The 21,057-nt window shown below is 35.2% G+C and overlaps 1 protein-coding gene across 4 annotated transcripts in view; it reads right to left on the reverse strand.

Moving 5' to 3' along the window:
- CDH12 (cadherin 12) overlaps positions 1–21,057 on the reverse strand; it is a 986,970-nt gene that overhangs the window by 184,615 nt on the left and 781,298 nt on the right. For all 4 annotated transcript variants that reach the window (XM_067730428.1, XM_067730429.1, XM_067730430.1 and 1 more), the window contains one exon: positions 16,136–16,430. In XM_067730428.1, coding sequence (XP_067586529.1) covers positions 16,136–16,430 — 295 coding nt within the window. The remainder of the gene's footprint in view (positions 1–16,135; positions 16,431–21,057) is intronic.

The following is a 21,057-nucleotide window of genomic DNA, read 5'->3' on the forward strand; positions in this document are numbered from 1 at the left end:
TTTTTATTCTTAACTTTTCCAGTCTTACCTCAGATTAAATGAATATTTATAAATTATTCTATTTTATTTACACTATTGGTTGTTTTAAGCTTTGTGTGTGTGTTGTTTGTTTGAGGTTCCTGGACCTCAAGGTTGAAATTTTTAATAAAAATTTGGAAACATTGGTAGTTATTTATTCAAATATATTTTTCTGCTTCATTTTGTCTCTTATCTTTCTTGGATTCTAACTCTACATATGTTTGATGGTTTGATATCATCCCATGTCAATCTCATTTATCTCAGCATTTTCCTCTTTTATTTGAGATTGTGTAATTTCAAAGACTCTGATTTCAATGTCATTTGTCTTTCTTCTGATACCTGCAATCTGCTATTGTGTCCTGCCGGTGAACAGATAATTGGGTATACTGTACTTCTTATTTCTGGAATGTCCATTATTATTTTTGTTGTTGTTGTTCTATCATTATGACTATATTTTCCATTAGTCTTAAAATATGTTTATAATACATATCTGTTAATTTCAAAACCTGAGTTGCCATGATGTCTATTATTATTAACTGTTTTTTCTTCCTTGATCATTGATCAAATTTTCCTGCTTCTTTGCATAATTCATATTTGTTTTTATTGTATGCTGAAAATTTTAATAATACACTGTAGAAAATCTGGATGTTATTTTAAAGGGTCTTAAGATAATTCTTTAAAGGCAGTTAAATTACTGGCAGATACTTTTGATCTCTCAGGCCTAGTTTAATTCTTTATTAAGAATAGTCTCTTTCAAGTTTTGTTTTTAGACAGAGGACAGAGCCTTTACTGAAGGAAATGGCCCTTACTCCTAATGCACAGGCTTTCTGGGGCCTCACATAAATGTGTGAGATGTCCAGTGAAATCTCTCCCCTGTGGCTAGTCTATAACTTCAACATCTCCCCACCCTGTGTTATCTCAGCCTCAAAGTATCTGCTTTCAGCAGGGCATAGAGGTTAATTCTGTGCCTGCACAGAGCAGCCCTTGGTGAAAGTCGCTCCTAGACCCTTACTCTGACTTTTCAGTGCTTCTCTGCATCTCTCCTTACTTTCTACACAAGTTCCCGTCACTTCAGCAGTCCTCAAGTTTTGCAATCACTTCAGCAGCTCCCACCTATAATCTCTGTCTCTAGACATTATTCTTAGAGTCATATTCCTTGTGCCATAGTAGGAAAAGTGCCCCTAATCAAAGAGTCCAGCTAAATGTAGGACTTGATTCATGACTTCCCTTCTCTCAAGGGTGACAAACTTGTACTACTTGGCACATACATTAAAAAACTGTTGTTTTATATAGGTCGTCCAGTTTTATCATTGCTTATGGTGAAAAGTCAAGCCTAATACCAATAATTACATGGTGGCCAAAACCATAAGTTCCTCTAATATAATTTATATCCTTCAGAAATTCCTTACTCTTTGGTCTGCTAGTGAAATGCTTCCCAGCTTCCTATAGGTATATTTTCTAAGTATTATATTGTGTTATTTCAATGGTATTTTGAAACGAAGAAGAAAAAATTTGTTCAGTCTACTTTCATGAATTTGAACCTCTAAGACATGACTTTTAACATCCACTAGACATACTTTTGCACAGTATTTTATTATATTTTATATCCATAATATCTCATTTCCTGTGTTCTGAGTCTCTATTCAAATACTTTGGATAAATTGTATTTCATAAAAAAATATGTATTCTTGGAAGGAGATGTTTTTAGAATTGTCCTTCTTATATGATTTACCAGGAACAATTGCAAGGATGAAAATAGGAGAAAAAAATGTAACTGAAGACTCTTTTCTCTTCCAGATCTAAAATCCCAAAGGAGAAAAAGCTGCTGAAAGAAGGAAGAAATTCCTAGCATTTTATTAAAATCCTTCTAGGGTTTAATATTTTTGTTTGTTTGTTTGTTTGTTTGACAAATGGTATCTCTTTCAATCCTTATAACATGTTTAGTGGCAAATAGTACCATCAAACTTTACAAAAAGGAAGCACTTTTCTAAACATTCCCCCCAGATTTCATAAAATCTGGATGCAGATCTTTGATACTCCAGGTCTATTTTGTTTTCCCTGTAATATTCTGCCTTTCTAGAATTATGACCTTTCTTGCCAGTGTTCTGTAAACACTCTTTGAACCTTGCCCTTGTCAGTAGTACTATTCCTTCTTAAGATATTTTCCACTAACATTCATCAGAAATAAATATATGGACCCAAAAATAATCTTTAAAAGTTTTCCTTTTTCTGCTATATACAAAATAATAATTTTATTATTGCAGGAAAAACACTCAAAACTATTTAACTCTAAAAGCTCTCCCTGGTTTAGAAACTCTAGACCTGCTTCTGTTATTGGGAATTAACATATGAAAACAGTGTTCTTAGTAATTACGCAGGGCGGTCTGTTACTGTTCAGGTGACACATAAGTCACAATTTAAAAAATACAGGGCTTCCCTGGTGGCGCAGTGGTTGGGAGTCCGCCTGCCGATGCAGGCGACGCGGGTTCGTGCCCCGGTCCGGGAGGATCCTACGTGCAGCGGAGCGGCTGGGCCCGTGAGCCATGGCCGCTGGGCCTGTGCGTCCGGAGTCTGTGCTCCGCAACGTGAGAGGCCGCAGTGATGAGAGGCCTGAGTACCGCAAAAAAAAAAGAATTTCTATGCTTTTTTTTTTTTTTTTTTTTTTTTTGTGGTACGCGGGCCTCTCACTGTTGTGGCCTCTCCCGTTGCGGAGCACAGGCTCCGGACGCACAGGCCCAGCGGCCATGGCTCACGGGCCCAGGTGCTCCGCGGCACGTGGGATCTTCCCAGACCGGGGCATGAACCCGTGTCCCCTGCATCGGCAGGTGGACTCTCAACCACTGCGCCACCAGGGAAGCCTATCCATTGTTTTCAAGCACATTTTTGTACAAAACTAAGACTGCTAGAAAAATGAATTCTTTATAATCCCATTGGTATTTCTGATGTTTGGAACTCTTTGTTAGTTTAGGTATATACCAGATTATTATTTTAAAGTAAGAAGGATAAGAAATATAGGTAGTAAAATTTACATGACCTTGTTAAATTCTAGAATATCCACTCTGGCTAACTGGGCAGAAATGAGAATAATGAAAGAGAACTCAGTTTAAATACTAAATGAATATAGTTGACAATAGAAATATAAACATAATAATATGAGTAAATTGCTTCTAACTGAGGCCTTTAGCTAAATAGGAACTTAATATTAGTTACAAAAAATACTACTTCTATGGAGATGACAATTTTTTTTCAGAAATGGTAAATGGTATTTTTAAAAAGTTTTAAAAATGGAAATATGTTTTCTCCTCTTATAGTGAAGTTTCTACTAAATTCTCATGATAACAATGTTTTTACAATAAATTATTTCACTGTCAAACAGCATATACTTGATTAAACAAAGGGAAAAAGAGAAGAAAAAGGCATGAAACAAAACCTCTCAATAGTCAGGCTGCCACCAATTGCTTTCTTGTTTAATTTGAATTGTTCAGTAGCTAATCATAGTTTGGCACTTTCTTGCCATCAAAGCGTTTCATGAAATTATCCCATTACAATGTTTTTATCAGAAGCAAAATTAACATGGCTGACAGTTTAATTGATGTTTCTTTTTCTTCTAGTGCCATTGCTAACTAAACAAATTGTACCATGTTTTGATATGCTTTTTTGTTAATTATTTATACAATTGTAGTCACTGATATTTTTGTTGTTTTTAAGTTTCAGTTTCTTGGTCAGAAATGAAAATAGTGCCAACCTTGATCAACTCACCAACCTTACTTTCTAAGGAAGTTTCCTCTAACACTTACTGGGTAGTAATTGTTAATACTGGCTGTTGTTTTCACATTTGGTTTCAGTAATTTTCAACTTTCCTATTGAGGCAAAGAACTTAAGAATCCTGAGAAACCATTGGGGAAAGAATCTTTCAACCTAATCTAGAGGTTCTCTTCTTTCAAACTTCTTAGTTTCAGTTTTAATATTTTTTTAATTTAAAAATACAGTTATATAATTGAAATAAGAATTGTTTTGCAGAAAAATTAATACTTTATCATGAAATTTTAATACTTTAAGGCAGTGCTTACATAATTATAATAAATTCAAAATATTCCTTTCAGCACCAGGTAAATGGGAGTGTACAATTTCATGCCGCATGCACCCTGTTACTGTGGGACTTGCTTCTGCCCTTCAGTTACCCTCTGGTCCTGCCATTTGACTTTTTTTTTTCTTTCTTTCTTTTTTACTTTTTGAGGAAGTTTTTTCTGTAGTAAACACTCTCCTTCTTCATGCGTCTATTTAAAATGTTGACCTTACCTTAACCTACTCTGATAATCCCCCAACACATGGCTCAACAAACTAAGGATCAGGCTATATATATTTCAGTCTTTGCAGGCCATTTGGTCTCTGTGGCCAACTCTGCCATTGCAGTGTGAAATCAGCCACAGATAACACGTAAATGAACAAGTGTGACTGTATCCCAATAAAAAACAGATGATGTGCCAGAAGCCCACAGGGTGTAGTTTGCTGCCCCCTGCACTAGACCTTTGGAATGAAAGCTTTCTGAAGGTAGAAGTTTTGTCTGTTTTTCTCACGGTTCTAACCATAATTCCCAAAAGTGTCTGGTACTTAATAGGTGTCCCATAAATTTTTGAATCTGTTGAACATACACATAAGATAAAACATTTAGCAAAATAAAATATATGGTTTGGAAAACACTTGGATTCTGTACAAATAAAAGCTTTTCTGAGTATTTATTTGGCTTGATGAATTACTCTGTCCGGAATAACAGAGCAGATTCGTATTTTCAGTTGAATCAGTGCCACTCTGGATATTGTGAATTTGGTTAAAATAAACAGATTTTCCTTGCTGATTCCTAGAAAGACTTTTATATAGTGACGTGTTCTTTACTGTCTTTGAATTGCACGCTGTTGTCATGCTGAGTTATTTCCAGACATAGATTTCAAGTCCTTCATCATGTTTGGGTTAGAGATATCATTAACTTAGTAGTCTTGTCATTTTGTCTGTCTTTGAGTCTGTTCTTTTGATGGAATATTTTCACCTTGATCAACGAGTATAATCCATCAGTGTCTGGTTGCTTGAAGTTATTTTCCTTAATACCAAGCTTAATTTATATCCATCTTCATACCTCAACACATTGCACAATGGAAAGCAGAAACAAAAATTATTTTGGAAAATGGAGCTGACATCTATGTAGAATACCCAGTACAAGCAATTGAACCTCAGAGAACTCTCCGTTGCCTGCAGGGTTTTTTATAGGTGCAGCCGCTCTCCCATGATCACTTATCATAAAGCAAGAGACAATTGGGCCAAGGTAGCTTCCTGCCTGCCTTTGTGTACAAAAAATAAATAGAATAGAGCAAATAAGGTAAAAAAAGAAACAAACCAAAAACAAAACAAACAAACAAAAAAAACCAGTACCACAGCTGGAGGCCAACTTTAAAGAAAAATGATGTTGGTAGCTATCCTGCTAGTAGCTGGACTTCCTACATCCTGGCAAAGCAGTTTTTATAAAACATATTTAAGGTTTATAACCACTTGGAGGCTGGAAAAAGAGTAATACATTGAAAATATGTTTAATGTTTTGAACCACTCGGTGGCCAAGAAGCAGCTTCTGCTAACATTTATTTAACGCTTAGAGTCATTTGGTGGTTAGGAAAGAAAAAGAAAAAGGAACTTCTTGTTAATTTTTAACATTTATGGCTGATCAGTGGCTGCTAAAGCAACTATCAATGCAGAACGGTTTATGTTTCGGGACACACTGTGCTGCTGCTAAAACAATTCATACGCTTCTCTCAAGGCCACACAAACATTGTCAATAGTGTTACCTTTGCAATTGCACCGCTAATAAAAACATAGGAATCAAACAGAGGGATAAAACACTCTTGGAACACACAGTCATAATATTCGATGGCCCTGAAAATGGTTCTGCTGTGCTGTGTGCTGTGGACACTTTGCAGCTGACACCAGAGGGATCACCAGACCTTGCTCAATTTCATCAAACGTGTGAAAGTCACTCAGCAGATTGCAAAGCAAAAGTGTCATCTGATAATTGGTGTTTCTTACAAATCAACAGCTTGTCTGTATACATAAGAGAAAAGAGTACTCTATACCAAAGTAAATGTAAATTGGGATAGAAAGTCTATTAGGTTCTTATATAGACTTGGCATAGTTTGAAAAAAAACAATAGTAAATATTGAGCTCGTGTGTCACAGGGAGGGATGATATAGAAAAAAGGGGTAAGATAATTAGCTGGGATGTCTACAGGTTAGGCATTCTCCTGCTACTTTCCTGAGAATGATAGCCAAATTATTAACAGGATCCTCCCCAATTTATTGATTGCATTTTTTTCAGACATTGGGATCAGTGTTAGTTATACATTTTCTCCTTTACTATTTGCAGTATACCTCTGGGAATAAGGTATTTTTATTCCTCATTTATAAGTAAGAAAACCAAAGCACAATGAGGTCAAATAACCTACACAAATCCTCACAACTAGGAAATGGTAGAGCATGGATTTGGACTCTTAAGTTCAGTGCCCACACAGTGTGTGGCTAGAACATGTTACAACAGAGATTTGTCCTCTGTCTCTCTGTAGAAATCTTTTTTCATTGACTATGAATAGAAAAGATATGTCCCAATATGGAAAAAAAATTTTTTTAAAAAAACCAGTATATTTATTTTGGCTTCTGGCCTTATCAACTACTTCCTAGGTCATTTTTGGCCTCTCATATCAAAATTTGGCCTCAGCTCAACAAATTATGGAGGAAATTCAAAATGAATGATTTAAACATTGTTAATGCATGTGGAAAATACAACTCGGAGGTAAGCACTTCTAGAAACACCCTAAATTCCTCTAAGAATCAAAGAAAGCCATTTCCTCTTTGCTTATCTTCTAGAATAATTCAGTCCTAAAGCCTAGCTGAACTTTGGTGCTGGCAGAGATAGGCAATTGGAGGAGATGGGGAAAAGCTGCAATAGACCAAATCAAGGTACTGAAGCCAGAGCAGAGTGAGGGAGGTGTCCACATAGAAGGGCTGACAAGGGGTATCAGAGATTGTTTCTCATGAGGAAGTCACCTATGTGGGGGAAATACGGCCTTGCGTATGGATTGAGAGCTGTAATGAGGTGAGCAAAACCTCCATCTACAGTGGAGAAGAGAAACAGCCAGTGCAGATTTTCAAAGTTGGCATGGAGTCATCAGGGCACCTGCAAGGGGTCTGCAGGGGTAGTGGCAATGAAAGATTAGGCTTGATCAAATAAGAAAATATATTAATGGCAACAAGAGCTGGATTTCTCACTCTTGGAAAAGAAAGTTATAAATTATACAAGGATTAAAAATAAAACACAAGCAAACAAACCTGAAATGAATGGCTGTGTTAGATTAGAGTTGAAGGTATTGGTACAAAATCATGGTTTTCAAAATATGTAGAAGGATGCAGAAATAAATATTATGTATGTACGTGTCCATAGATATATTCTTTAGCTGTACCCACTGAGAGGGGCTGGGAGCAATGATACTCCAATAACAGAGAGCAAGCTGCAGCCAGATTTTGGGCTTCTAAACATTATTCTCCGTAAGGGTGAGGAGAGAGCTCCTTGGAGAAATAGCTTCCTTCTGGACTGAGGCAGCAAATAAGCAAGACAAGTCCCAAACATATTTTTGAGCCAGAGAGTAAGGGAGTATTCAACTAATTAAGGGTAATATTAAAAGGACATAAAACTCAACTTAAAAAAGCTTTCATTGGCCAAATTTAAAATAATGATATCAATTGTGAAATAAAATTCATGTTTTATGGCAAGATAAGAAAAATTTAAACATAAAAATTCTTCTCTGCCCTTTGGCCTACCCTCTCCCCTCACTGTGCATTGTGTATCTGCATTATGCATTGACTTAACTTCCCCCATCAGCAGGAATACCTGCTCAACAATAAAGAGCAGGCACCAACAAGACAACTCCTTAAAAGATAACATTCCTTCTTTTTTTTTTTTTTTTTAGATTCCATATATATGTGTTAGCATACAGTATTTGTTTTTCTCTTTCTGACTTACTTCACTCTGTATGACAGTCTTTAGGTCCATCCACCTCACTACAAATAACTCAGGTTCGTTCCTTTTAATGGCTGAGTAATATTCCATTGTATATATGTGCTACATCTTCTTTATCCATTTATCTGTTGATGGACACTTAGGTTGCTTCCATGTCCTGGCTATTGTAAATAGAGCTGCAATGAACATTTTGGTACATGACTCTTTTTGAATTATGGTTTTCTCAGGGTATATGCCCAGTAGTGGGATTGCTGGATCGTACGGTAGTTCTATTTTTAGTTTGTTAAGGAACCTCCGTACTGTTCTCCATAGTGGCTGTATCAATTTACATTCCCACCAACAGTGCAAGAGGGTTCCCTTTTCTCCACACCTTCTATAGCATTTATTGTTTGTAGATTTTTTGATGATGGCCATTCTGACTAGTGTGAGATGATATCTCATTGTAGTTTTGATTTGCATTTCTCTAATGATTAGTGATGTTGAGCATTCTTTCATGTGTTTGTTGGCAATGTGTTTATCTTCTTTGGAGAAATGTCTATTTAGGTTTTCTGTGCATTTTTGGATTGGGTTGTTTGTTTTTTTGATATTGAGCTGCATGAGTTGCTTGTATGTTTTGGAGATTAATACTTTGTCAGTTGCTTCATTTGCAAATATTTTCTTCCATTCTGAATGTTGTCTTTTCGTCTTGTTTATGGTTTCCTTTGCTGTGCAAAAGCTTTTAAGTTTCATTGGGTCCCATTTGTTTATTTTTGTCTTTATTTCCATTTGTCTAGGAGGTGGGTCAAAAAGGATCTTGCTGTGATTTATGTCATAGAGTGTTCTGCCTATGTTTTCCTCTAAGAGTTTGATGGTGTCTGGCCTTACATTTAGGTCTTTAATCCATTTTGAGTTTATTTTTGTGTATGGTGTTAGGGAGTGTTCTTCATTCTAATTTCATTCTTTTACAAGATAACATTCCTTCTTGGTCTTGTAAAGGGTCACATGACCCACCACATTGGCACTTAAATCTGGATTATGTAAACTGTCAATAATACATCATTTAATGCACAGCCCTCTATCTCAAAAAAGTTATATAAACTGTGTCTTGACTTCTACAGGGCAGAACAGTTCTCAGAGCTTTCTGAGATGCTCTTCCCACATTATAATCCTCAAATTTGGCTCAAATAAAATTTTCCAATTCTTTCTTAGATCAACTGATTAATTTTTTGTTGATACAATCGATTAGAATCAATGTAATAGAAAACAAAACCTGGAGACCACACAGATATAAATTAATAAATGGATAATTTGAAAATGTGATGAGAGCTAAGTTACTCCTCCAGTTTTAAGATACCTTTGACAAAATATGTGATACTTACAGAAAAGATAAAGAGTAAGTTTACAGTAGAATCATCACCTAATATAGACAATCTCTAAGATGGACCTCAGTATGACAGCCTTCAGTATTCACACCTTTGTCTAACAAATATATAGAATATGGCAGAAGTGAAAGGATATCAATTCCAAGATAACAACCACATGAGTGGCTTGGAATTGCTTCCTCACACAGGTGAATCTTCAGATGAGACCATATTCTGGATAGCCAGCTTAACTCGAAATCCATAACTCTGAAGCAGAGACACTCAGACAAACCAAGAGATAATACATATTTAAAATTCTGAACCTCTAAATCATGGGGTAATTTGTTATATAGTACTAGATAATACCAATTTCATACCTGGTAGTGGGGTGCTGCCATAACAAATACTTAAAATGTGGGAATGGTTGCACTGTCAGGCAGTAGTTCCTTGAACACACTGTTGGTTGAATCAACACTCACTTGGAAGGGCTGTAGGTGAGGGCTTGCAAAAAAGTAAGAATATCTTATTGGGAACTAGAGGAAAATACCTCATTGTTATGCAATGACAGAAATTTAGCAAAAGTGTTGCCTATATTTAATTGGACAATGGAAAATGGACCTAGTGACTTTTAAACAAAAAGGGTCCAGGTCTTACTTCTTTTGAACATTCCTGCCTTTCCAGATGGCATGTGATGTTAAAATTAAGAAATGACTTTTAAGCAAAGGTTAAGTCCAAGACATAGAGAGCATGGTCAAAAGATAAAGCCATGAGAGTGACTATAAAATGTTTTGTTAGGACCTTAGTAAGATCATGGTCTTTGTGGCTTCATGTCTAGTCAGACAAAATTCCCTCTTAAGAGCTTAATGATATGTGTGACTCAAAGATTCTTTCCAGCAAACAATAAGGATTCTAATTCATGTAAGGGCTTTGTCTTTCAGGCATCTCCAATAGGACCAAGGTAGAGAAGAATTTATGTTGAAGAGTTTTTTGGGTTTTTTTTTTTGGCCAATTCAGTGAACCTCATGAGGACTCCTGGGATAGCCATAGCACCTACAAAGTTCTTAAAAAGAGTTCTACCTGTAGAAACATCACAAGAGTGGACTGAAGAAGGAAAGTTGGAGATTGTACAGTGAGGAAAGCCAACAAAGAGAGTTCCTTAGTTTCAAGTACATGTTATATTTCATGAAAAAGAAAGGATAACTCAGAATGGAGAACCAAGAGCCCAGATAGTGGAACTGAGATCTGTGGACAAATATTCCCAGCCCTTGTACCTAATCAAAGAGCATTCAGCATTTACCAGCTAGATTTCAGAAATGTCATGGCCCAGTAACTCTTTTTTATTCTGTCCCTTTTCCCCTTTTTTAAACAGAAATGTCTACAGAAGTTATCCTATGCCTATCTCACCATTGTACGTTGGGTGTATGTGAGATAAGCATCACAGGTCTACAGATCAAGAGGAAATAAGTCTAAGGAACCTCATTTGCACTTGGACTTGAGTTATATGATGAGTTTCTGGAGTATGAACTAATACAATCAGGGGAAAACAGATTTTAGGGTCCTAGAAAGGGGCTGAGTATATGTTGTATGACATACCTTTGGGGACAGTGGTGGACTGTGGTAGGTAGAGAAGGCCCTCAGAGATTCCAGCTTCCATGTATTCATGCTCTTGTGTAATTCCATTCTCTGAATGTGGACTGGACTTACTTCTAACAATTAGAATATGGCAGAAATGATAGGGTATCACTTTCAAGGTTAGATTATAAATAGGCTGTGGCTTTGATCATAGATATTCTCTCTCTCTCTAGCTCTCTATTAGCTCATCCTGGAGCCAGGCAGATGCCATATTGCGAGGTAGCTCTGTGGTGAGGTCCATGCGAGGGACTGAGGCGTGCCAACAACCACATGAATAAACATGGAAGCAATTTCCTACCTCCCCCCAGTTGACCATAGCCCCTGCCAACAGATTGGATGCAATTTCTTGAGAGACCTTGAGTCAAAGGTACCCAGCTAAGCCACTCCTGGATATCCATGCTCCTGTGAGACAATAAATGCTTGTTATTTTACATTGCCAAGTTTTTAGTCAATGTATTATGCAGCAATAGATAAATAATATGCAACCTTTGTGAAGTAATAAAAATGAACATCATTAGTAGTAGGACAAATTGAAACTATGTTCTACCTGACAGAATGCAACAAGAAGAATACAGCATCTCCTCTGTGATATACCTAACAAAAATGCATACACTGAATTTTCACATGATGAAACATCAGACATACCCAATATGAGGGACACTCTAAAAAATAACTGGTCAGGAAAAACATGTTAGGGTTATGGAAGTCAAAAAAAGTCAAGAACTGTTCCAGACTGAAGGAAACTAAAGAGATCTGGCATTTAAATGCAGTAAGTGATTTTCACCTTGAACATTTTATTATATAAGACACTATGGAGAAAATTGATGAAGCTTGAACAGAGTCTAAGGATTGGATTGTAATAATGCATTAATGTTAATTTCCTGATTTTAATAAATGTATTTTGGTTGTATGAGGAGAATGTCTTTATTTGTAGGAAACAGCCAACATTCTTTCTCCAGTCTCCTAACAAGGACTATGCTTATGGGGCACAGATAGAAACCAATGATAGTTTGCCTGTTCATTCTATATTACTTGAGTTGCTCTATGTGGCCATGGCTGGCTTGTATGATAAGGTGTTTTCTATCATTTTTTGGTTTCTCTTTCTATAACACTTCCATGAAAGCAAGGAAGTGTGGAGATTTACGTATGTTTCAAAATCATAATAAAGGTATATAAATTAATATTAAGTATAGTCACAGTCTTCACTATTTCCTTCTTGGAGTTGTACTATTTAAGTGTGACCATGTAGAAAATATTCTCTGTTTAATAACCTACTAAAAACTCCACCAACAATTTCATCTTGGAATATATCCCCAAACTCCATGTAAATCAAAATACAATTCATAGAAAAAAGCAAGGGGGTACATGTTATTTACTTTTCTATGAAACCAACTGTATAATTTCCTTTAGGTATATCTGTTTTATTTAAATTTTTCTAAACATTTTTTTAAAATCAGTGGATAAGAGATATATTCCTCAGATTTTTTGTTTTAAGCATGGACCCCCATCCTCAAATTATAATATAATACAATAATATAATATGAATTCCGAAGTCTTCACAAGTTCATCTGAGATTAAAAAATAAATGTAAAGCTCCCAAAGAAATTTTAGAAGCCACTAACCCTAGAAAAAGGGTACAACTGATTGTAATTAACTCTGTTCTAAAGAGCCTGGGAGTAATTCCTACTTTCTGATCCATAGGAATTTTCATAGAAAAATAAAGATCAAATAGTAAACAATACTGCACGGAGTTATTGTAATGGTTAAATAAAACAAGGAATGCGAATCTCTATTAGGTCACCTGGTCCCTACCTATTGCTCAGGAAATGGTAGGTCTTAACTTAATTAATCATGATTCACAATTGACATCTATAAAATGTGTCATAGGGACCTGGTTACGAATAACCAAATCAGCGGCCTAAAACTGGTTTAGCTCAGGCTGAGGAAGACAATGCAGGTATGAATATGGATTTAAAGGTGTTATACATGTCAGCACTCTAGGAAAAGTAACTTAAACTGCACACCCTACTGATGTGAAATCATCAGATATTAAAGAAGGCACATTACTGTAATTCATTGTTACTCTAGTGATCTTATAGAATTAAGACCACATTCATAACGTCCAAATTTGTCTCCAAGGAGAAACTTTGAGTTGGGGAATATCTGGATCATTAAGTAATTTCCTTAGGTCAGAGTAAAAGCACTTTATCTATGAATATCAATTACTTCCATGGCATATTGGATGTAGCACAAGTGACAAAGTGACCTTTCTCTTAAACAATTCATAGATTCATGAGAATTTTCTTCAACTTTTGGGACTAAATATATTCCATAGTCTTATAATCTTAAATACTGATTTTCCTCTAAAACCTCTACCCACCCTGCTCACCACCATCCTCCCTTTGTAGAGTTATGTTTTTTTATAATTTTCCTGTTAGTTTTTTTTTATTCCTGATTTAATCGTTCATCATATGTTCAGATGTACAATCCATTGTTGCTAAACTGACATTTGCTTAATAGACTATTTCTTGACCTTTTGCATTAGACAATAAGCTATTTTACTCTATTCTTTTTAAATTGGTTGAGTCTTTTATTAAAAGTGAAATAAGAACATCCTCAGTTATTGGGAAAGGGCAGTTATCTCCTAGAGGATACCTCAAGCACAGATATACAAAGCCAACAGTGAGATTTGCCACAATAGTTATATTGCCCAATACACCATGGCTAGTTCTATCTGGTGTTGACTAAACATTATTTTAATATTCCAAGGAGAATGATACAGAAGCAGGAATTGCCTAGAAGGAATGTGGAAAAAGAAAATAAAGAAAAGAATAATCATTAGATAAAGTGACTTAGAGCACTAAACCATTTACATATGGTAAGAAGGGTGTGCTTGGGAATGGAGTTCAGGAGCTCTAGGGACATAAATGTTATATCTGGACACACAGCATCTTCTGGCTAGCTTTAAGTTGCTCAGGTAAAAACCAAAACAAGAAATACCGCAAATCTAACTGGGTCTCTAACAGGTGTATTTGGTTATAGGTGTATAGGTAGGATTCCAGAAGATGGCAAAAATAGTGCCTGATAGGTATTTCATTTCTAATACTGAATTTGCAAGTGGTGTTTCTACTTCTTAGTATTTATTTGAAAAGGGCATGTTATGTTAATATAGTCCAAGAATACCTGGGTGAACTCATAACATATGTTATGGTTCCACATTCAAAAGAAATACTGTTCTGTTATTAAAAACAAAAAAAATTAAAAGGGAGGGTGCATTGGAAACCAGTTAGGTATTTACTAAGGTCTCTTGAATAACCAATGAGAAATTTCAGTTACAGTACATGGGAAGACATTTTAAAGAACCTATTCTTGCATAGATCTTTCTGATAACTCGTGGCAGCACAGAAAATTCTGTCTCACTCCAGTACTAAAGCTGGACCCACTTTGTTCTTTCATTCACCTACCCTTTGCCTGATTTTCCAGATTTATTCCTCTCTCCAGGCACTAGCTGCAAACTCCTTATATAAGGGCTCAGCTCTGCGACCCTATCCTTTATCCTAATTGGCACCACAAAAAAACTAATTGTTTATCTAATAAGATAGAACTTTCTAATACTGTAGAGGGATATGTGTGTTTGCTTTAAGGATGCTGTTTCAGTAATAAAGTGTCACTAAAGGCCATAAATTCGTGTAAATATTTCCAATTTACATGAAATAAGCACCAGGTTAAAGAATTTATGTACTGGATTGCATTGTCTTCTTAAAGGTCATACTTTTCCTCAAAGTACTGTCTTCATTTTCCTGCCCCTGTAAAACCAAGACACAATTTTAAAAACAGCTGTCCCCATTTTCAGGGACTAGTTTCTAATACATTTTCCTAGTTGTATTTCTAAACCTGTAGCAATCATAACACCACGTAAAAGAGGCAGCTCAAAAAAAAAAAATAGCAGAAACTGAATAAAAGATTTGCAGCCCTGAATATGCATACAAAAATTTTAAATCGAAGTGAACTCCTCTGAGCTGATTTCTTAAGTGAAGGAGAGAATATGGTCTTTGAATACCTGATAAGGTCACAGACACAATTTCAAGTGCATTTATGGTAAATCCATGTGACAACTCCTACAGCCACTAACCTGTGTTGCCCTCAGGGTAGTCTGTGCAATCTTCCTTGCATGTCTGGGATGGTTGTGGGGGACAGCAGAAACCCTCCGAGAAATGTCACACATGGGAAATAGTAACAATGGCTCATATACGAGAGTTTCAAATTGAAACCTAGATGTGATGAGTAGCTTTATCTTACACATGTGCTAGAAACCAGAAGTTACTATGAAATAAATTGAGCGATTGGCAGTGGTGACTAAGAAATAAAATTTATAATTAAAACTTGTCAGTAAAGCTGGAATCCTTAACTCATTGACCTTAAAATACATATTATAGGACTTTGAGAATTGAAGTTGTTGAATTTATATTTTATTTAAATTATTAAGAATGATGATGATACTATAGCTTAACTGTAAATTTATTCTAGTAATGACTTCATAATGATATTTGCTTCCTAGTTTGATGGAATAACTACTGTAGGTTACTTATAGCCACAAAGGGTACAATACCTTTTCTCAGAGTCTCTATGGATAGCTACAAAGAATGCAACACATCCCTTTCTGAACCACTTTGAGACTCAGATGCAATACATACTTTGAATAATTTATTTTGAGAGAAGAATGACTATCTGGTATTTGATGTTACCTTCACACTGTGTAGGCATCTGAATTTGCAATGACAATCAATTACTGTAAAAAGTGAGTTATGTACTTAAAGTACAAAGGAATTCCATGAATTCAGGGAAATGCAAAGATTGTAAAATAGTGAAGAATGTTATATATCCTAGATATTTATGTATCTATTCATATATTTAGAATGGAGCAGGAAGAAAAAATAAAGTTAAGTAGAAAAAAAAAGTAAATGAAATTAATTGTATCCTCTACAGTGCAGGAATAATCTTGAGTTACAAACAAAATATTTCCGTCAACCTGGAGAAAATAAATGTTGAAAAGGCCTCGTCTCATCTGACAGAATTTTGATTCGCTTACTCACCCACAGGAGACATTTCTGGGACACTAGCAATATAAGGTCCATCCAAAAACTTCGGCTCATTATCATTAATATCCTGCACTTTGATGATGAATTCTGATTCAGGCTCTAGGGGCTTCCTGGTTTCTATGTCCACAGCCTGAGCACGAAGTGTGTAGAAAGGTTTTTCTTCTCTATCCAGGCTCCTTATTGCATGAATGTCCCCTGTAGTTTCATCAATGGTAAAAACGGTGCCAGCGCCATCTCCTGAGAGGGTGTATTTAACAGTGCCCTCTCCCTTATCTAAGTCAGAATGGAGCTTTAGGGAGAGAGAGAGAGAAAGAGAGACAGAGAAACTCCATTAAAGAGATGGCCCCACGTTAAAAAGCCATACTTGCAGTATAATTTTTTACCAAAAAAGTTAAACCAAAATCTTATGTTTTTTTTTCCTTTTTTTCCCACCATTTTTTTTATTATAAGCATTTTTAACACAAAAAAAAGTTGAAAAAATGTATGGTGGACACCTATATATACCTATATATATCTCAGAGATTCCACTGTTTATCTTCCAATTTAATCATATAGGCTTTCGACTTATCACATAGATAGATCATATCCCTATCCTTTCATTCACTCTCCTGTCAATCCATCTTATTTCTCCATGCATTACAGAGGTTAGAAGTACAGCCCCAAATCCATCAACATGCATAAATACAACTATTTTGAACATTTACTTCTTTTATATACTTTGGGAGATAAAATTTTCATAAAATGAAATGCACAACTCTTAAGTGTACTTAGAGTTTCATTTTAAATGATTGTTGTATTAAAATAAATTAGCTCATATATATTAAATCATACAACTTCCAAATACTCTGAGGTTAGAAATCAGTGACGTGAATCCAGTGAGAGATATGGTTAAAAAAAAAAAAAAATCAGAAAACACTGAGCCTTTTCATTTGAAAGGAGAGGAGAATTTTGGCATACCAGGTCAATTTCAGACATGTACTATGGAGTATCTCATTTTAACAGACTGACTCTCAATGAGTTATTCAGTATTACTCAAACAAGCAATGGGTAGAATAACTGATTATCCTTTCAGATTCACAGGCAAATGGTTAGCCCTAATCCATTCTATATATTTGAAATGTTATAATATAGAAAATTTTTAATTTCTGCTAAGTTCTTTTGAAATTCAACACATGTATAATTCACTATAATACAGTATGGAATAAGACACACATCAATATAATAGGGGAGAGGACCAAAGAGAAGAGAAATTATTATTGTGATACTGTAAATCAGTGTTTTTCAATCTGGAGTCCAAGAATTAATGATAGATGGACATAGTCTTGGAGATCTATAAATTATCCAAGAATAAATGTATATAGATAAATAATGTGATATAAATATTTCATTATATATAATTCTCTAAGAATATGTGTACTCATATATTTCATAAATAATATAAATTTACATTCTATTTAAATTAAAAAGGACACATATTCTTATAAATAATATTATTTTTTATCCAAATGCTGATCTAAAATGTTTCAAACTATTCTCACTCATTTAGGTACAGCCATCTGATTTCAATGTTCAAATTTTTATTTTTTTTATTTTTTTATTTATTGTGGGTATTTTTGTTTTTGCCGTACGCGGGCCTCTCACTGTTGTGGCCTCTCCCACTGCGGAGCACAGGCTCCGGACGCGCAGGCTCAGCAGCCATGGCTCACGGGCCCAGCCGCTCCGCGGCATGTGTGATCCTCCCAGACCGGAGCACGAACCCGTGTCCCCTGCACCGGCAGACGGACTCTCAACTACTGCGCCACCACGGAAGCCCCAAATTTTTATTTTTAAAAGCTCATTCCAGTCAACGGATCAGTCAAAGATAAAATGTTAAACTTTTAAAGTGACCATAGCCATTTGGGCTGTGATTTAAAATTTTCACACAAGTATAGGTGTCTTGCAAAATTTGGGGTAAAAATGAGTTGTTTTCCTTAATGCTTCAACACAACATAAAAGCTTTGAAAATATTTTAAATTATATAGTTATCTTTTGCAAATAGGCGTTCTGTGTATTCATATTAGTAATACCAAAACACAAAACTCAACTTGGCTACATCTTTTCTCTTAAACTCAACATTCTGCTTTAGCTTCAGTAAAATAACGTCATCCTTCATATTCATGTTATTAAAATGACTTTATTCATTTTGTGAATTTGTATTTACTTCAAATTGCTCTGAAAGTATGTTTTATAAGAGCATAAGCAAAGGATTTGTACTGGGTAAATGATATAATTTAAACAATGAGAAAATTATAAGGGGGTACCAGGTTTTGATTTTTCTTTAAAAGTTTCTGTATATTTTACTCAAGTCTAAGGAAAATTGCAAAGAATGACAGGAAGAAGTTTTTTCCTCCTAATATTTTATGAACTGCTATGAAGCATAGGAAGTTTCAAGCATAAAATCAAGCTGTAGATAAATGTTCTTTGAACTTAGGAATTTCAAATTACAAATTTCATCCATACTATTAAAGATATTCAACACATGAACGTTTACTTTTACTTTCAAATTTATCTAAAGATATGAGACAAGCAAAAGCCCAATGCAAAAGCAATGTCTTTATAAACTGGATCATTTTGCCAATGGCTCCAAAGAATATGTGGTAATATTGTGGAAGCAAGTAAAAATTTTAAGTAGGTTTTTACAATGTGATCCAAGTAGAGTCACCAAAAAAGATTTTCATTTAGCCAAAATCAGAACTGTTTTCTTTTCAAACTGACATATGAATAAAAAAGCAAATGTCTTTTCAGCTCTATTCAACATCCAAATTAAATTCAGTTGCTGCTACTCTTTACACTTCTACCTTTTCCTTCTAATTTAAATTTGGGTTTTGCAGAGATTAAAGTTTCAGAAGAAATATGTGAAAATATGTTAAATTTGAACTGAAAATGAGATGGATGAATGTAAAATTCTTGAGAGGATTAGAATGGTTACAGCAGTTCATTGCATGTTAATACCTTAAAGAAGATCACCTGCAGTGCCCAGCATTGAGAGGCAATGTTTAAAATTAGTTATTCAGTACCAAATGTAAAATGGATGGTTAGTGGGAAGCTGCTGCATAGCACAGGGAGATCAGCTTGATGCTTTGTGACAACCTAGATGGGTGGGATAATGAGGGTGGGAGGGAGGCTCAAGAGGGAAGGGATATGGGGATATATGTATACATATAGCTGATTCACTCTGTTGTACAACAGAAACTAGCACAACATTGTAAAGCAATTATACTCCAATAAAGATATTTTTTTAAATAAATAAAATAAAATTAGTTATTCAGTATCGATTGAGTCCAGTACATGCGTGACTAGCTAAAAGTATTGGTATTTTTGCAACGTCAATTCTAATGTTAAATAAATGATGTTGGCCTGATGTTGGGTATTGCAGAATTTGCTTTGTATCACATATAAAATAATTTGAATAGAGAACATATATAACATAATAGTTTATGTTGTAAACTAACATAAAAATCCCTATCACCCTCTTACTTAGAGATAACTTCTTTTATCATTTTATACACTTTCCATTATATATACACATATATTCATATATAAATGAAAGGGTATACATATAGAAATATGTTTGTATATGTTTTATATGTATATATAATATTATCTGATTATAAATATATATATACATGATATAAAAATGAGAAACAAGTCAACATTTTCAATAACAATATACCATAATCATTTTCAGTATAATTTGAAACTTTTCAGAATTATTTTTTAATATCTGTACTACATTTGTTCAAAGGAAATTGAATGATTCAATGGGTTTTGCTTATCCTTTTATAAACAATGTGATGAATATGTGTGTGTTGTCTTAATTCCTTAAATAAACAGGTAAATATAAATAGAAGGGTAATTATAAAGACCAAAAATGTAAATTTTGTGAATCTTGAATGATTCCAGAACTTGATGTCTACAGATGAGTTTGGTTTCTTAAACTTTTAGCAAGGCAACTCAGGCTTAGCTTACATTATGAAGCTACTTCTCAGTTTTATTTGCATTTAGCAGGTGGGAGGGTTACAGAAGGATTCACTTGCTGAATCTTTGGGTTGTGTTAACTATGAACAATCACATGATGCCATTTTACACAGCGGCTTTAAGTTCCATGCAAGATAATAATTCCACAAGGATAAAATTATTTTCCTTTATAGTGATTTAAAAATAACGCAAGAAATATTTCTTATTCTGATTATTTTTTTAAAAAAGTTGTTTCTGAGTAGGCGCTGACTGTATTTACTGACCGAAGCAGCCAAATCCAATAATATCATCTTTTAGTATTGACACTTAAAATAAAATTTCTCCCAGAGAGTTCCATAAGTGATAGCTATAGAAATATGCACTGTCCAGGCAGTTGTTTTGTGGAAGCGGTGTTGTTATTTTCTGATGTTTTCCAAGTCATCTCAGATGGAGCGTGAAAATGAGATGCCAAGAGAGGCTTAAAAAAGATGCCGAGGACTAGCTTCGGAGTGTAAGCAAATCTGAACTCCAGTGTCTAAAAGTTTTGAGAAAGCTAATCTAAAGTTAAGTGTTTACTAGCATCTCTCAGATTATATTTTACAAACTGCTGCAGAAAAAAAAGAAATTTATTCTTATTTTCTCTGGGTTGAAGAGGGCACATAAAATGGGAAATACTTTTTGTGGTACGCGGGCCTCTCACTGTTGTGGCCTCTCCCGTTGTGGAGCACAGGCTCCAGACGCGCAGGCTCAGCAGCCATGGCTCACGGGCCTAGCCGCTCCGCGGCATGTGGGATCTTCCCGGACCGGGGCACGAACCCGTGTCCCCTGCATCGGCAGGCGGACTCTCAACCACTGAGCCACCAGGGAAGCCCTGGGAAATACTTTTTATATCACTATACCCAGCAATGATTTTATTTCCA

The sequence above is a fragment of the Pseudorca crassidens genome, chromosome 3 (genome assembly GCF_039906515.1).
Source record: "Pseudorca crassidens isolate mPseCra1 chromosome 3, mPseCra1.hap1, whole genome shotgun sequence".
Taxonomy (NCBI): domain Eukaryota; kingdom Metazoa; phylum Chordata; class Mammalia; order Artiodactyla; family Delphinidae; genus Pseudorca; species Pseudorca crassidens.